The sequence below is a fragment of the Bombus pascuorum genome, chromosome 10, assembly GCF_905332965.1.
Source record: "Bombus pascuorum chromosome 10, iyBomPasc1.1, whole genome shotgun sequence".
Classification (NCBI taxonomy): domain Eukaryota; kingdom Metazoa; phylum Arthropoda; class Insecta; order Hymenoptera; family Apidae; genus Bombus; species Bombus pascuorum.
Window position 1 is genome coordinate 10,555,083 of NC_083497.1, and position 18,520 is coordinate 10,573,602.

Sequence of the window (18,520 nt, forward strand, 5' to 3'; positions counted from 1 at the left end):
CAATAAATATCGATGATACCCGAGATATTTGGTAAATTAGTATAATTCCATAAGGAGAAATATCTGTATCGAATTTGTAATCTTTGTTTTATCATTTGTCAAATGTATTAGTATTATGTTTGGTTCACAGACATTTTGAATAATTTTGAAGCAAAGTATGATGAAATTCAGAAATGGATAGAATTGCAAGTGCGTAAGCATTCGGGTGCTCTAGTGGCGTATTCGAGAAACATCCACGCGATGTCCCAAGTCGGTACTGCAGGAAAATGTAACTTCGCTATCTTTGTATAATATGCACAGAATTTTTCGAAATTTGTAACATGCAACAAAAAAAAAAAAATAAATGATCGAGAAATACAAAAAATGTGGTCAATTTGGTTATACTACTACAGTTTTGGGGTTAGTTTTCTGATTAACGGTAAGATTCATTTCTGGCTTTTCTTGTCTGATTACAAAGATAGGAAAGAAGGATGAAATAAGGATGAAATTGTTAAGGATCATTTCGTCGTTGTAACCCGCATATGCAAACAACCCACCACGAAGCAAGAAGAGGGAACAACATAAACCCAAACGGGTGGGGGTTGGGTTTTCTTTATTCATCCTCAATTCTCGTAAGGGTAGGAGGATATGGAGGCGCGATTTTTCTTCTCCCCTCATCTAGTGAAACACCACCAACCTTTCTGAGTTTTGGAAGAGAGAGAGATTCGTAACTACGCGTGCTGCTGCTTTTCTGCTGCACCAATTTCAGAAGTACTCATTGACAGTAATATGATGATGATGATTGATGAGATAATTTTGGACAAGAAAGCGTTCTTTCTCGTTATTTCACCCTCGCGTTTTCCCCTTGTCGTCTGAAAACAGAGGTTGGAGGATTGCGGCGACAGATGACAGTAGAAATGATGTGAACCCGAACTGGAAAGGATATCACACAAAGCCCTGAAAATGAAACCACCTTGAAAAAGGACGACGACGATGTTGTTTCTTTCGTAAGCATTCCTGAGTAGCTCCAGACCACGGAGTAATACTCTATAAAGCATCCTTATATAGGAATTGCGCTTTCTAGCGATCACTAGTGAGAAAACCATATATACAAGGATTTTGTTAATTTTTTACTTCTACGTTGTGAAATTAGCTTAAATATTTTACTATAAATTAGTATACGAAGCTTTAATGTCAATGAAATGAATATAATTTATTTATCATTAATAAACTAATAAAAAAGTAACATCAGGGTGCAACGTTTCATCCCAGTAGCCCTCTAGTAGCTAATGAGTAAAATACAGTTTCTAAAAGGGCAAGGGATGAGAAACAAAGGAATCTGTATTACCGATATACAAAAAGGACGAGCTCAAAGTTGATGACATCGACGAGTTATCCAATTTGACAGTCAAAATTATAAAATTCCAAATAAAATTCAATATTCTGAACAAACTATTCTCGATCTTGGATTGTAGTACATTATTTAAATGAAATATATTAACAAAAGAATGATATTATTCTCCGATTTTTATACCAATGTACAACTGTCGGTAAAGAAACGCTTCCCCATATTACCACTCTTGGTACAACGAGCAGAAATAAACTAACGTTGGTAATAGCTGAAACTGCAGATTGTTACCGACGAAGGATCAACATTTTGTCGGTAAAAGGTAACCACATCTTTACCGTGCCATCCTATAAAATTAAGGGATGATGCTAAATTATGGAATAAATTCTACCAAAAAATGTTTCAAATACTATTTACACAAGCAAATGAAATGAACATTCGACGAAGAGTATAAACTCTGGAATAGAAGAATAAACTCTCCATATATTAAGGTTCCAATGTAAAAGATTATACACACTAATGTTTATTAAACAGAATTAATAACAAAGAAACACACGGTACTCAGCTATATTATTACCTATAATTAGACATACATTACTAATTCCCATCGAAGATCAAAAAGGTCATGTTTACTTTCGCACACTATTTCATTGCAATGTATACATGTACAATATATTATAGAGAATACACACACGTACTGAATAAAGAACATTGTAGACGAAGAAGAATCTACTAAACCTTCAGTTAGTTGTCGATCAACGTCGTAACGGTTTCCAGTAATCGAAAGTTCATTATAATTGAAGTGAATCAAGAAGATTTTCGAAGCTAATCAAAGGAGGAAGTGAAAAATGGCGCTATCTATAGCTCTGCCTCTGTCTGGTCTGGAACCTGAACATTTCGCCTCTGTGGGGGCGAAAGATTTATATGAACAGGGTTTGAGAACTTTGAATGGTATCGGTGGACCGATATCGCCGAGTACCGCGAGCGAATCAAGTGGAATTTGCAGTTTAGTACCTTCCAACGAATCGTCCACACCGGATCAAACACCACCTTCTTCCAGACCAGAAACGCCAGAACAAGAAGAGGTATACGAATTGATAATAAGAAAACAGAATATTCACGCAAATTTACATATATTTGAACACGGTTAAAAGAGCCAGCAAGCCACTTGTTTCATCTAATTTGGATATTTTATATAAATATTGTTATATATTGAACGAATTCTATGTCTTCTTGTGTCTTGAAATTTCTCGTAAATGTACGATAATTTCAAGTATAGTCATAAATAAACAGTGAGGTCATACAGGACATTTAAATGCGCAGTGTGTGTACAAAATGCACATAATTCAAAGTAAAGAACATGTTATAACACATATTTAGAGGCTGAAAGATATTTCTAACTCTATTTATATGATATCTATTGTAAATATTTCCTTAAATGTGAAACATATCTCTACTTTTCTAACTGTGTAACATCACAAAGGTTAACTGTGAAAAACGTTAACAACCAGGAAAGCTATAATAACATAAAATTATATTTAAAAAAAAAATAATATAAAAAATAATATAAAAATAATAAAGAAAGATGAAGATTGAAAATTTCGATTTCGTTTTCAGGCTCCGATTCGTATCTTTTACAGAGAACGAGATATATTAAATTTGGGTGCGAATCTCAGAGAACCATTCTGGCAAATGAGAGTCCCAATGATGCCTCGTTACGATTACAAAAATTTCATGGAGAATAGATCGGTGTATTATCGTTTCGGAGAACACGGACTAACGAGAGATTATCCAACAGTGAGTTTATCAATTTTATCAACTGAAAATGACTACTGCTGCAATAAGGTCGGCAGTTCTACTTTCCAGTAATTTGCATCAACCGACCAGAATCAAATGAAAGTAAACCAAAATCGAATAATTTTTTGACATGTAAATAAATTTATAGTCAACTAATATTCGCTATAATAAATTTTTACCTTTTTCTTACTGCCTTCCTTATTGCTGCGAATCCTCTAACTTTTTAATTTGCATGGGAACACGAAAATACTTCAAAACAAATCAAAAATTCAAATCAAAATACTTTTTTTTCGTATAATGTCAAGTTTAATACTAACAACAATTTAACGGACGTCTCGTATCGAAATATACACCAAACTCAATCACGTTACACGATACACAATTATTTTTCTAATTATCCACGAACTAATTTGATTTCTTGTTATATCTTCGAGTTTCAGTTGCTATTACGAATATAAATAACGTATTTCGATATGCAGAATTATCCTAACTAATTTGGAGTCTCCTTCAAGTCCTTTGCTCTAATTAAACGTAATAATTCGTCTGTCATTCTTGCAGTCTATTCGTCTCCGAGAGTATTTCCATTCCAATCACTTTCTACCCACGTGGAATATTTCCTCCTTCCTCCTCGGTTCTATTGCTTTCCGCCGATGCTCCTAAGTTTCGTCTAAGGATTTCTAGCTTCTCTGGTTTCGTTGCTTGAAACTGATAAATCACTGGTAAACAGACGATTAAACAGACTGTCCAAAACCTAAAGGGACGAGATTTGCGCCAGTAATGGTTGTCAGGAAATGCCGCGATTGTTGCGCCAACAAAGGAGACTTTACTCAGTGATTGTGGAAACCGGTGCAACAACGATAATATTCTGATTTCTTTGACGGTCTAAAAATCGTGAAACAATCGACGAAAATTAGAAAATTTGTTGATGTAAGAATTTAAATCCGATTTGTTCGTTCAACGTACTTTGGAAAATTTGCCTCTGAGATCCGATATACCAACATCTTTGATTCTGTTATGAGCTCGACGATAACGTGTCGCTAAATAGTTCTGCATTATCAATTTTTCTCGTTGTGCGATATGCTTCAGTGATAGGAATCGAACGATCGAAGGAGATAGAGGCAAAGGAAGGAAATAAATTTTCATGAACTCGACAGATTCGATCAGTCGTCTTCCTTTGCGTTAGGACTCGGCCATTTTGTGCGTGTCGAAAAAATCCTGATGAAAACAAACTAGAGACAAGTCGCTCGCTAATGATCACAAATTACGATCGCAGAAGGCATGGAAACCGTTAAATTTTCCGATTTCAAGCTGCGAATTTTAAACCTTCGAATGTCGAATATTCAAATTTTGAAATATTTAAATATCAAGTTTTCAATTTTGTTCCATATTTAAATGAAAATTTTCAAATTTCAAACTCTCGACTCTCGTATCACGGATTTTAAATTTCAAATTTCTATTTTCACAGAAAACTTGTCAAGATTGTGGTTTTTGCGAACCATCGCCATACCTGTTTTAAACTTTCATCGACGTTCAAGATCACCGACGTTCAAGATCACCGATGTTCAAGATAAACGACAAGGGGAACAGCGTTACGACAACAAATTGTGATAAATATTAGCTAGACAAGCGGCAGCCGGCTTAGAAATAGTCTAATGAACAAAACTAACGGAAACTAGTGAATAAATGCGCAATAAAGTGCATGTTTCTTAATGAAGAAAAAATGGTGATCGCATGTTCGTCGTTAAGTGCACCAAAATTCTATTTCGTAGAACAATTATTAAAAAATTAAGAAACTAAGATTCGAAAAGCGATACGAATTTCTGTATTGAATATTCGTTTTTTTTTTCTTTTTTTTTTTCACGTGCCTGTATCGTGTTGACTGCATGATTGATTGTCAGATACAAGCGATAGAGGTTTATTGAAAAATTTTGCGAGTTTTGTTCTTTGATGACACACTGGCTTTAGTTAATCGTACCAGACAATAGTGCCAATTTTCATTTCACGACTTATATTAATTAGCCGTGTATCTGATGATTACATTTTCGTCTATTACTCGATAGTCGGTAACGGGCCGCGTAATATATTTCTAATATTTTTTATAATATATTTAACTACATTAAAGAAAGAATACGGGCCCTCTCGCTATGCAATTCATGCATACGCAGTAAATGGCTCGTTTGAAAGATTGTTTACTGTTAGATATTTTAAGAACGCCTTTGGTGGGCGGTTCTAAGAATAATCAACAATTGCAATTCTTTTTACAAAACGTACGGGAAAATGTGACACCTATACGTTGCAAAGAAAAGTTTATATTATTAGGAATATCGTGGAAGAATATTTGAAAACGCTTAAATTTGCTTAATCACGTTTGAGAGTTTCCTTTATTTTATGAAACCTTTATCGCCGCTATAGCACGAAAAATGCCAATTTTCTTAATCAATGGTCGTACATTAATCAACGTTAAGTTGATAATACTAGCTGTGACTTTTTCACAGGTAGAATTATTAATAAGCATTCTATTAAGTATACCTCTTTGTGCGCAACGACATAGCGACCTATTATAATATTACGAACAATCGACCAATGCGCTATAATTATAATTGGCTTATACATTTTCACGATAAATGTAATGTGCGTTCACAGAGTATTGTAATTGTACCAAAGCCATTTCGCTAGAGTCTTTACTGACCATTGTTTATAAGCGGGTAATAAACAATATTTCATAACGACGCTATGTTACGCTCAATTATTTAACTAATACTCATTAACCATACGATTTTCATTCATTATCATATAACTCTTAATGAATCTTCTACTCTTCTGTATTTATGTTTCTTTCTCTCTTCTATATTCATGCATTTTTTATAAATAAATCAAAGTCAACGTGCATATCATCGAATTCTTAATTACTTAACATTTCAAAGAAACCAATCCTTACGGAGTTAAGAAGAAAGTGGAAGAAAATCTGAATGCAATGTGCAACGATTGCGTAAAGGATATTTAATCTGATTGTTTTATGAAAGATACCAATAGGTTGGTTACAAAGAATGACTATTATTAATCTTAATCACGATTCAATCATGAACAAACTTAGCTTGAAATCTCCTAATTCTCAGAGAATTACTGCTGACCTGCTTTTTTCATTCAACTTGATTAATGGCACTATCTGTTGTCCGCAATTCCTACAGTCGATTATGAAGTTTTATGCATCCACGGAATCATTTAGATTTTCACGATCTTTCCTCCAATATCTAGAATCGTCCGCGTAACGTTGAGAATTCGTTTGACACGATATTACACTCTTTCACAGATTCTACTACATTTTTTACAGAATTTCCATTTACAAACTTTTGTAAAACCCTAAAGCGGCTTTAACGAAACTACTGAAAACTTGTAGAACTTTTTACGAGCGTATTATGCGCATTATACAAAACATTTTGAAAATTCATTAACATCGCAATAAAGCAGCGTTGGTAAAGTTCAAAACAAAATCTGTAAATGGATTCATCGTTGAATCTCCCGCTTCGTATAATGTTTATTTTATAAATTTAAAAAATATGAAACTTTGATTAAACTCTTATCGGTCCGGCAAAATTATATATTATGTAATTTTAGAGGAAGATCATAAGTAGAAATTTTAAACATCGATTCGTTAATAATAATAAAATTTCGATCTTGTAACAAGAGAATACACGATGAGAATGTACAGTGGGGCGCTTCAGTTTCCAGCCAGAGCTAATTTTTAAACTTGCTGTTCAATCAGCATATTCAAAAAGCGATATCTAAAGGAATTTATCAAATAATAATAATAAAAGTATAAGTGTATGACGAATAAAAGAAGATAATATAATGCACGAACACTGTTACACAAGCTACAATAATACTACTTGTTTAAAATTCTCTAAAATACACCGCTTTTCAAATATAAAGTAAGGAATCTATCCGGTCTGAAACTTTTCCACGTCGCTGTATTTTCTCTTGCAAAGCAAGCCTATCGCAAATACGATGTTACGATGGATTCAAGCCGCGATCTCCAAGATCTAACGCGCGAGCGCGTGCCTTTCGTGTCCGCCAACTATTTACACGTGCCTGTAGAACGCGAGAAATTCTCTATCGCAACGACAAGAGTGTAACTACGATGGTGTAACGTAAAGAGACGTACGTGCGAGCGTGTGAAGGGATGCGCGACGCGAGCGTGCGAGGGCCGTGCAAAGGGATGTGCGCGCACGCATGTACGCGTGTAAGCGCGAGTGCGTGCGTGGGTGCGTGCAACGCGCGCGAGAGATGTGCACGACGACTATTCAGATATTGTTGTTATTGTTGAGGGAACAATCGCCCGTCAATAGGCTGCCCCGGCACAATGTATCTATTCAGGTGCGGTCAGGGGTGCTCAATCGATCGGCCCCCCTTCGCTCGCGATTCACGAAAAACCCTCGCGAAAGAACGGAGCTAAGCCGCTCTTCCAAAGATCCAGCGTCCTCTCTAGGGTTCACAGTTGACTCGAGACTTGGTTTCCTCTCTATGAAACGGATTCGTAGCGTTGCGAACTGGATCAAGCGAATACCAAAGTTGGCCGACGATTATGCTCTTCGTTTTAGATGAATTGCACTCGTAAAAGAATGACTAAGCGTAGGATGATTTCATCGGATATCGGTGGATATTCTTCGATCGATTCTCTTCTCCATGGAACGTGGCTAATGATCCAGTAAACGTTGGAACGAGCACAGAATATTAAGCAGCGATGCCCGCGTAATTATCAGTTTCACATTTAAATAGCCAGGCCGGTTTGGCATTAATGCCATTGATTAGATCGATTGTAGCGAGCCGCTAGAAACACGGCTGATTGCGGGCATAAATCGGCTATCGCTTACAATTATTATTACCCAGCCTGTGCTGGTATTTAAACCGATAAACGGCTCGCGGAATCGCGATGGCGTCGCGTCATTGTTAGATTAACGCGTCGGCGTTAGAGAAGAGCATTGAAAAGCCCCGGATGGACGATGGCGGGAACGGGACCAGGCTTCGGCTTCGCCGGTTTCGGCAAGGTTGAATCCGTGCGGAGGGAAAAAGAGGGCGCAATGTGAGAGCCACTGCTTCGCGAGTGTACCAACCTTCCCTGCCCATAGCGATGATTACGTATGCGGGAATCATTGTCGAGTAACGCGCGATGCACATGCAAAGGCCAAAAATCGTCGAAATCAGTCGAGTTCAACATCAGCATTGTACCTGGCCTTTGTCTCTGCCTCATTGTTGTCGGTACTCGGTGTACAACGTACACGTACGTACAGAGCGAGCCGGAGAGAGAGCACGCTGGGATAGTTCGTTCGCTGGTCCAACGTGAACCACATACACCTACAGGACCTTCGCTATTTGCTATTTATGCTAGCGAGATCCCGAAAATCGGAGCATTGTTGCCGGTCCGCTCTCCGGCATTGACTAGAAAATCGATTCGAACGTGGACGCGGACGCGCTCTGTGAAACTCGCTTTCACCCTTTCCAAAATATCTGTCCACTTCGCGTCAATATTACAATTTGGATAAATATGCGACTCGACTCGCCATCCGTGCTCGTTGCAGATTCTAACCGCGACGATTACCCCGCGGACGCGCCGCTTTTTAGATCCATGCACGCTAATCGACCGAATCGTCCCGGATCCGCGCCACCGCTGTCGCGAAAAACCGAAACAAAATCGCCTCGTATCGCCATCGCCTTCCGTCGCGTTTAAACGTCGACCGTGTACACTGTATATGGGTAACCAGGCCATCGGAACACGTTAGTCGCATTTATGATACACGACGACAACTTCGCGCCGATTACGAAATAAACACGAGGCTCGGTTCTTGAGACTCCAACTTGCAAGTCTAAAGCTATGAATGTCCTGACGAATGAAGCGTCCGAAGAATCTCGTTCCGTCTAATCTAATTGTTTTGTCTCGTCTTTTATTTTAGATATTGATAAAAAAAAAAAAAGAGCAGTAATTAAAGACTGAGAAATATCGGACCTGTAGAGACACCTGAGTCGAGTACTTCGCTTCAAGTTTGCTCAATGTCGAGAGCTTAGAGCGATCGAAATATGATCGATCCTTTGATCTGATTGCACCGAATGTGCAAATACTTTCAGGAAAATCTACATAAATGTGTATGTACATATTGTTCCAATGTATTCATCAAAACGTTAGTTCGTGAGAAGATGCATCTTCTATAACCATAGCCTAAGATCCACTTCCGAAGAACATTAATCGAATCGTCCAAGAATTGATCGTATCCCACGCGTCTTCTCACTTAAGGGTAGGTCGAGTCGTCTGAACGAGACCGACTTTGAAACAGGATTTGAACGAGGCCGTGAATCCCCTCGTGTAAAAATGATGAAAATTCTTACGAAGTCGTCGCGCTATCTCGCAAAGGGTTTATCTAAGCCAATCTCCGCGTAACAAGGCCGTAAACCTTGCGCTGCTGGCCAAAGTAATAACTCAACTGCCAAGCGAAATAGATAAAAATTATATTCACCGTACCGACACTACCACATCGTTCCTCGTTTTTACACAAAGATGGAAAAAAGGAGACCGGATAATGCAGAAGCAATCCTTTCTAGCTTTCTAGTTTTGACGAGCCAACCGAATGTGATTGGATTAATATCTTTGTCAGTCCTTTTTACGTACAGTATAAGCATTGACTTGCATCCATAAAGTAGTACTGGAATTTTTGCGTTTCATTCATTTGCATCAAAGCTAACACGAAATTAAAATATTCTATCTAGCGCATTTTGTTCATTTTTCAAGATACGTCGAATAAGCGAAATGGTAATACGCTGGCTGTTGCGAAATAACGAGTGAACCTTCTAAATTAAATGGTGGAAAACTAGCAAAGAATTTGATCTTTTTCTTTTTCTTTTCTTTTTTTTTTTTGGATCGTTTGCAGACGATAGATAGGACATTTGTAACTAAAGAATGCGAGATTGCTTGAGATCTGATAGCAATGACGCTCTATCAACATTTTAGATTAGAGAACTGCTCAAGATTTAACCATTTTCAATCATTCCCCTTTCCAAAGTTCTTCCCGCGTTAACATATAACACTCGTCGAGCGTTAAGACGCTGTAACCAAGGACCAGAAAAACGATATAGTATCATTTGCAACCGGAAGCGCGAAACGGGAACGGATGCCCTCATGATTTTTCGCGTGTACAAAGGTACAGAGGGGCTCGATAGGATAAGATTTCCGTGGTGATATCGGAACGAACGAATGGAGAAGGGGAAGATAGAGGATGAAGAGGTGAGGAAGAGCAGGAACAGCAGAAGCAGTGGGGGTGCAGAAGGAGGCAGAGAGGGGATAGGAGGAGAAGAGGGCATAGAGCAGCTGAATAGGAAGCGACACAATGGACCTGGGTGGCTGTGGAGGCGTGTTATCAAATGGGTTCCTCATTCACATACTGCGGCCTGAGCTACCTGTGTCTGTCTGTACCGGTGTCTGTCTGTTATACTTATTCATACCGCCCATTGTGTCCTCCACTGTTGAGTCGAGTTCAGTTCAGTTGAGAACGCGATGGAACGTGCCACAATGCACGAATATGGGCTGCGCTGCTCTGCTCCCCCCATCCCCTCTATCAAAGCTAACTCTTTCTCTTTCTCACCCTCCCCCTTTGCCATTTGCCACCCACCATCCGAGCCCGGGTTAGATTCGTTCGGGCGACTGAAAAGAAATTGTGTTGGGAAATTGTATCCGCGAGAAACCCGGCCGATAATGTGGAATTCTTGCCTTCAACAGCCGCCACAGACTTTGTCGCAGCGATAGTCCGACAGATTCGAGAGAATCGACCGTACCGTTAATTTCGATTTTCCAAAGTTTAACTTATGGAGAAGGAGACGCTTTGTTCATTTCCCATAAGGATATTCTCTACCTTTTAACTCGGCGTTCAACACGCAGAACAACCGTTACGAAATATCGTTGGAAATAACGAGAGAGAAGTCTAATTTTGCGTCTTGACTTCGTTCGTAAAGCCTCAAATCCCCGAGAAGTTCGATTTTCGTGAAAGAAATCAAGCAATACGTAGAACGCTTCGTAGAAACTTCTTGGTCGAGACAAGAACGGGAAGCAAAGGGCTAACTGCGTGAAAGTAAAACCAGTACCGCTATGCAAAATTATATTTCGCCCGTGTCCTTAATTAAAAAGTGTTCAAAGTTCGCGAAAGCGCTTAACGGACGATTTTTCGCGGGGAGAGTCGAAGGAATCTCTGAGTAAATGATGGACCATCGATCGGCAGGCTCGACTTCGCGTTCCACCGATTTCTCATCGAACAAAGAACGGAGAAGAAAGAGAAGTCGGAGAAAGTGTCGGAGGGCACGTCAAAGTCAGACGTCAATTGTTCGCGAAGGAAAGCACCAATGCCCGATTAAGTCCGCAAGATCACCCACCCTTCCCGTCACTTTCGGATCCTGCGCCCTTCCCTCCATCCTTTCCTCCCCCGATCGTCACGCTCTTTTCATTCAACCTTCGACGTAACGAAGGTAATTATGGGACGCGTTTGGGCAATCGTCGACGAAATGACAATCTGATATCACGCACGAACATAAGCTGGCAAAAGTGCACGACACTGTGCGCTCCTTTTACAAATATATTACGTGTATATCTGCCTATAAAACGTCGTAGATGTATCGGACTTACGTTCGAATAATTGCTTTACATTACATTCAGAGACACAACACGATGGACTCGTCAAACTTTTCCCGTGTGGTCTTCGATTAATTAGAATTTCAAGAGAAACTGACCTATTTTCGCTGGCTATTATGGTCTTTATCCTATCGTATAATGCAAATGAAGTAACAGATTTACAACTAAAAGATAAAAGCGAAAGAATTCAACGTGTACAAAACATCAGCAGGTGTCTCGATACTTACTACAGTGTAGCGCTCGTTATTCGAACAGACAAAAGTAACGTTCAATTCGCTGAAAGCGTAAGAAAAAATTTACAGAATCGCGCGTAAAAGTCTGCGTGACGCGAGTAACGAAGGAATACTGAAAGAACGTTAGAAAAACGAAAGAGGGGGAAGACGGGAACGAAGAAAAAGAGCAATGCTGCGGGCCCTCTTCTTCGCAGCAAGAAACGTAGGAAGAGAAAAGAGCGAACGTATTACGTATAAGCAGGCATAGGCTCTGGATGAGCCACACGCGGACGCAACGGCATACAAAACTCGCTCAATACGTCATTCAACCGAAGAATACGGTTCGTTCTCGCCATTTTGCTCCCAGAATGAGAGTTTCAAAGGGAATTAAGGATTCAAAGGCATCTTTTGCGCGGCGCGCACAAAACGGCCAGCCACGGTCTTCTTTCTCTCTCGTCTCTTTCTCCGTCTATCGTGGTGCTCCTCGCGATTCTCTTACTCCGCTCGCCTATCTTTATCTCGTTCCTCGCTAGGCTGTCTCTGTATTTACACACGTTTCTCTCCTTCTCGCTCTTTTTCTCTCTCGCGGGAGAAGCATGGAACGCGCTCTCAAGACGAGGCGATTCGAGGCGGCCGTTGGTTGCGTGTACGCGCCCACACAGCAAAAGAACTGAAATCCGTACAAATCGTTGTACAATGCTCGGAAGAGCGTTGGTTAACGCGCGCGGCGCGCAGTCCGTTTCTCTATTTCGCCTAACATCAGCGAGTGGCCGACAAGCCAGACGCCGATGAAGAAATCCGCGTGAATGGCTCAGACGAACAAGAGGCTGACCATGTTTCGACGAATATTCAAACCATTCGCCGTTGAAACGGCCAAAATCGCGGAACTAAGACGCGGCCAGGAAAGAAGAATATCGCGTTGCTCGCCGAGAGATCGGCCAACTCGGCCGAGCGTAACGCGCGCGAATTCTGAGTGAAAAGGGAACCTTGAGGCGGATTCGTTTCACGATCTTCCTTCCCTCGAATCGCTGGTAAAGTATTCGAATCAGACTTTCTCGAATAATCCTACAAATATTTTAGAAGCATATTCTAACGTTGAAACGCAATTGAATTTAAAATTCGTAGAAATCGCAGAACAGAAAGAAAGAATCAAATAAGGGGCAAGATATAAATCCAGAGCCTCTATATTTGTCACGAGGCTCTAGATTCTTCCGCGTTAACGCGAAGAAAAGTCTCCCTTTAGGATAGAGAATCCACTATACTCGGGTCAATCATCTCGTCCTACTGAACTCGGTCCAGCAGTCTGGTCCGCGCGCGCACACCCTCGTGAAAGATCCCTTTCTTTACGATCTTCGTTACGTTCCTTTTTTTTCCGCCTTGCCGCGGAACAAATTCGTGCCACGATTTCTGTTTACAATAGAGAAGCAAGGATGGAAGGGGAAATCAGCGACTCGTCCCCCGATTGGTTGATTAACATAAAAATGCCCTTGCTCGTAAAGGCCACCGTATACGTATATTACGAACTTCATATATATACATATCGCGAGGGAGGGATTATAGTTTCTGATTGTTATTCATATTCGGCCGGCAGCCACGCGGCCGAGCATCGATACGCGCTTCTGTGTTGGGTCAATATAACGTCAGCGAGAGGAGGGTTGTACGCGTGTGGGGTGGTGGTTTGGGCTGGGGTACTTCCTTCTCAATGACACTCTTTTTTTTTTCTCTCTTCAACGTTAATGCAACGAACCGTGGCGCGCGGGTTTAAACGATTACTCACCCGCGGCTCTGTCTGGAATGAAAAGGGCGAAAGTGCCACTTACCGCGCCACGGGCCTCCGAGACTCCAGCACCTGGAACAGAAATCACGTCCTAATGAGACCAGCGGAGTTAAGCAGCAAAGTTGTAGAAATTGCCGGGAATTTCGAGCGAGCCGAGTGGAGGCCTGCTTCGGCCTTTTAAAGCGCGTTTCGCGCCAAATCAGTAGCGCTAAGTTTCGCGATCAAAGTTCGTTTCAACGCGTCAGATAAAATCGAGCCTTGATTAAAGGATTTTTCATGTTTCATAGTCATTCGATCGCGACAGTTCGCGTAAGACTATCTACATTTTAACTTTAAATTTGAAAAGCAGCAATTGTAACATCGTCGCCTTTCTGTACTTTTTAATTCGTGGCTCACGTAAGACTCACGAAGGGAATCATATAATTCATAAATACATCTTGGTTGATTTTCTTGATTCTACTTGAGCTGTTACTTTACGGCTATAAAGGTATACTTTAATATACCTACATAATTATAAAGAAATTGTTAAATACTTTTACGAAGTACTGTACTTTTACTACGTTCAAATTTACGTATGTACATCAGGTTTTGAGATTAACTCGCTTTGAACTATAGTACAAGTCGAGGAACGAATTAAGAGAAAAGATAGTAAGCAAAACGTGGGAGCTTCCGGAGCTTCCGTCCTCCGACTGAACGAAGGCAAAGCTTAATCGCGGGTCTGGGTTGGTACGCAATCGCGTCCGGATCCACTTTCCAATAACTGGGAAGTATCGGTGAATGCGGCAGTAAGAGTTCAAGGCTCGGCCTGGCGCGTTCTATCAGCGGGGACGTTGCGAGGCACAAAGGACGAGCGTTTAGCAGCGGCATGCGATTTCGATCCGCGGAAGAGGAACGAGAAATCAGAAGAATAAAGGGGCGAGTACCCCGCAAAGTCACTCGACCTCCATCAGCCATCCTTTGCCCCCTCGCGGCGACGACGATCTATAGCCTCTACCTACATTATATTTCTTTCGTATTTGCCTCTTCTTTCCCTCTTTCTCTCTCGCTCTTCTCTGTCCGTGGCCAAACACACAAACGGCCGCACCTACACGTACACACAAGCTGAGCATTGCCGCGGTCTTATCGGCAGTTATCGGGCCGTGATGTCACACAATGGGGCAGACAATGCTTGGTACAATACACCCCCTGCTTCTAAACCATTCAACCCTCGCCAGCCACCTCCTAGCTCATCCTTCTTCTCCAGTACCAACTCCCTTCCGCGAATCCACCACCCCTATCCTCTCTCGGAATCAGCCCAATCCCAGCAACTTAATAAACGTAATAGCTGACTGCGTCACACCGCGATCGCGATGATCTGTCCATGTGATGGAAATATATTCCAACATATTAGGATGACCTGGCACCGTGATCATAGTATTTGAGCGCATATGCGTTGGGAGTTTGTCTTCGATGAAATATCGCGGACACTTGGTTGGCCCGCTTCTACGATAAAGAAAGGGAACAGATTTCGATCTACGGGAACGACGTTTCGTTGAAGCGAGAAATATATGATTCTTAATCGTATAGCACGAGGTAAGATGGAAAATTGAGGTCAAATTTTGAAGAGACAATTTTGAAGCATTCAGAAATCACAGCGATCGATTCCAAATTTGATACTAAAATGTAAAAATGAGATCCGATGAAACACCGTGAACTTGTTTATTATTCGTAAACACGATATCCCCGATAACATCGTTGAGGAGGATAAAACATCTTGGAAAACAAGCGAAAAAGGTAGTAGTACAGGGGAAAAGAAGGGATCGAGGACGAAGGGTGAATCTGTGCACGCATCATCGGATCGACACCACGCCCCCGTACGCGCTTCCAGTCGATCCACCCCTACGATCGCGCAATATGCTACCCCGCGTGTGATCACCCTAAAGTACGTACACGAGTCGATACACGAGTCATCGAAAAATGCGGTTAGCTATCCATTATTTCGACAAATTTTTGCTTTACGTGTATTACGCTTATTGACCGCAAGACAGAAGGGGGCATAGACATTATCGCCGGTGAATTGGAAATGTTCGCGCGGTCAAAAAGATCGCGTTTCATTGCTCGTAAACTATCAACCGAATTGTTTTTTGTGTAAGCCGAACCAAAAAACACGCGCATGTGGAATAAAAGAGCTACATGATTTATCGACAACAATTACAGACTTTGAATGCCGGTCCGTTTAAAGTTGTCAGGCGGTGAGAGTGTATTTTTTTTTTTATTTATTTATTTATTTTTTATTCTTTTTCTATCGCTTTAGATATATATATATATATACATATGTATGTATGTATATAGTATGCATATGTATATACATAGCCAGGTTTGAAAAATATAAATCGAAACATACCATGACCATGAGGCTGACTGATTAAATAAAACTGCGAAACAGTATACAGTACACAAATAAATCAAAACAGGCCTGGAGAATAGGAAGGAATCCCTGTCGGTAAATTTTATCGCACGGCAATAAAGCACGTCACGAAACACAATTACATCGACTGCTGACATTTCCAAGCTACATCTTCCAGCGCGGCTCCGCGCGAGCCACGGCTGCGACCGTTGATACGTATCTTCGAAATGGCATCGGAGAAACGTTAATTAAGCGAGCAGATGCGCCGAGGAAATAGTAAATCATACGACCACCCCGTGCGAACACAACGCTCGCCGCGTCGACCGCCTTATCTTCGCCGGGTTATCGAGATAATGATAAATCGCTCGTTCGAATTGGTCCCTTCCAAGGGCGCGCGCTTTAACCATTCTGGTGAAGGGTTGACGGCTGTATAATGCCAGGATCGTAAAGTCATCCGTTTTGGGGGACGTTCTAACGATACTTTCAATGTCTTCATCATTCTCCAATACGCTTCCAATGTGTATGTATAGAAACGAGAAGACAAGTATGATGGCACCAGGAGTAAGAGAGCTATTTCTCTAGATTCACTCATCTTTTGTATAGTAATTTATCGACTATTGATAGAAGGACGTTGATCTTTTAGTCGTCCTTCGACAAATCGTATTTTCTTATGACTAGAAAATTTCTTAAGTTTGAAAGTACGATGGAAGGATCGTCACTATAATGGTACGTAATTTCACATCTCTATGATTTTTATAGATTTCCCCGTAAATATTAAAAGTTGTTTTATTTGTTGAAACGAGGATAACGTTCACGGGCGAAGATTCGAAAATCGCAACTGGACTGAATAGAAGGAACAGCCAGTTATCAGCCACGTGTTGTCTGTATCTATTATACAGAGTTGTCCATTGTACAGAATATAATGGATAAATAATTATGCAAAAAGAAGAGAGATACCGTAACGATACTTTATAGTGGAAGTACCTAATCCATTACGACTTATCAACTCTGAATTTCTACCCACTTGCCCACTTTCCAGTTCTACACTTTATAGACAAAACGGCACTCTTCGATTTCAGACTGTCGCGTTAGATGGTAACAGAGCCAACAGGCGAACAAACTCTTTGATAACCCTAGCGCGACTGGTCTGAAAATAATAATATCGCGACGTAGTACATTAACGAGTAATTAACTGCTTCGGTCGATTCGGTAGACAATCCGGAAGACGGCAGTAAAACAAGGTTAGCTCGCGGGGTTGAAGCGAGCACGGGGTGGTGGTGGTAAAAGCGGTGGAAGTGGTGGCATCGGAACCGCCCCGGCTTTGCAACCCCGGCGAATGGAGTGACAATGCTGCCACGGGATTCACAGTTCTCTACCACCCCTTTTGTCTTTCCCCTCTTTCCTCTCTATCTCTCGCTCGAGCTGCCGTCCCCTTTCATCCCATTTGCAACTTTCCGGCTTTCCAACCGCCCGCGCCTTTCGATCCTCCACCACCCACGCAGCCCCTTTATCCTGTCTTCATACGCCGCTACAATCTCGCCGCACGCGCACCTTAAGGCAAACGCCTCCTTTCGAAACGATTAACTTCGCCACGTGGAGAAAAAGAGGGAACAGATGCAACACCGATTACACGTTTCGTCCGAATTTTGTGCAAACGCGTACACATGTCGCAAAGGACGATTCTAAGACGAATTAAGATCAAAATGCGAGAATCAACGAGGATGTTTTTCAACGAAGATGTTATAACAAACGCGAAAAGATATCGTTGATTGATTTGCGATCCTATCGATTTTCTTACAGGATCTTCGTTACCATGAAAAAGATTAAAAAGGGGATTTTATTCGTTTCTTTTTTGAGGGGATTAAAACGCTTTGTTTGTGATTAGAACGATTATATTGCAACTATTAGTCACCGCCTTTATTGTAGCTCTAGATGTATAACATGGTGATGTTGTAAAATTGAAACAACTATTGCTATAATTTTAATTATTATAATTATAATTAATATAATTATAACATATATTATAATTTGTAATACACATTAGTAAACCTTGTACGATTACTATAAACCGACTAAAGTATTTGAAATCTCACGAGTGGCAGTGTATGTAACTAATGAAATGATAGATATGAGTCAAAATAAATGTACAATGAAACATGTATATCTAGAAGATAAAAGCAACTTTAATATCATTAAGTACTTTATTACTTGCGATCGACAGTATATTCACCTAACATTTATTTGAAATCCTATTTTTAGAAGACAAAACGTTAACCTCGCAGAGAAACGACGAAGAGTGAAAGGAATATTGTTTACTCGAATGACAGACAGGGAGAGACAGAGAAGCCCGCGTGCC

The 18,520-nt window shown here is 40.7% G+C and overlaps 2 protein-coding genes across 11 annotated transcripts in view; one reads left to right on the forward strand and one right to left on the reverse strand.

The window, feature by feature from the left end:
- Positions 1 to 18,520, reverse strand: part of LOC132911461 (transcription factor Sox-2) — a 360,539-nt gene that overhangs the window by 304,794 nt on the left and 37,225 nt on the right. For 8 of the 9 annotated variants that reach the window (XR_009659004.1, XR_009659001.1, XR_009659000.1 and 5 more), the window contains exon 3: positions 13,822 to 13,850. The gene's annotated coding sequence lies outside the window, so the exon portion shown is untranslated. Of the gene's footprint in view, positions 1 to 13,778; positions 13,851 to 18,520 lie in introns of all 9 variants that reach the window. The other variant, XR_009659005.1, reaches the window with a different exon arrangement.
- LOC132911126 (uncharacterized) lies at positions 2,024 to 4,790 on the forward strand. Of its 2 annotated transcripts, XM_060967526.1 has the most exons (3): positions 2,026 to 2,412; positions 2,945 to 3,124; positions 4,590 to 4,790. In XM_060967526.1, exons 1-3 carry the CDS (start codon positions 2,176 to 2,178, stop codon positions 4,638 to 4,640), a joined length of 468 nt encoding a protein of 155 aa, XP_060823509.1. In that variant the 5' UTR covers positions 2,026 to 2,175; the 3' UTR covers positions 4,641 to 4,790. The 2 variants fall into 2 exon arrangements, with proteins under 2 accessions (XP_060823508.1, XP_060823509.1); XM_060967525.1 differs by lacking the exon at positions 4,590 to 4,790 and having other exon boundaries at positions 2,024 to 2,412; positions 2,945 to 3,272.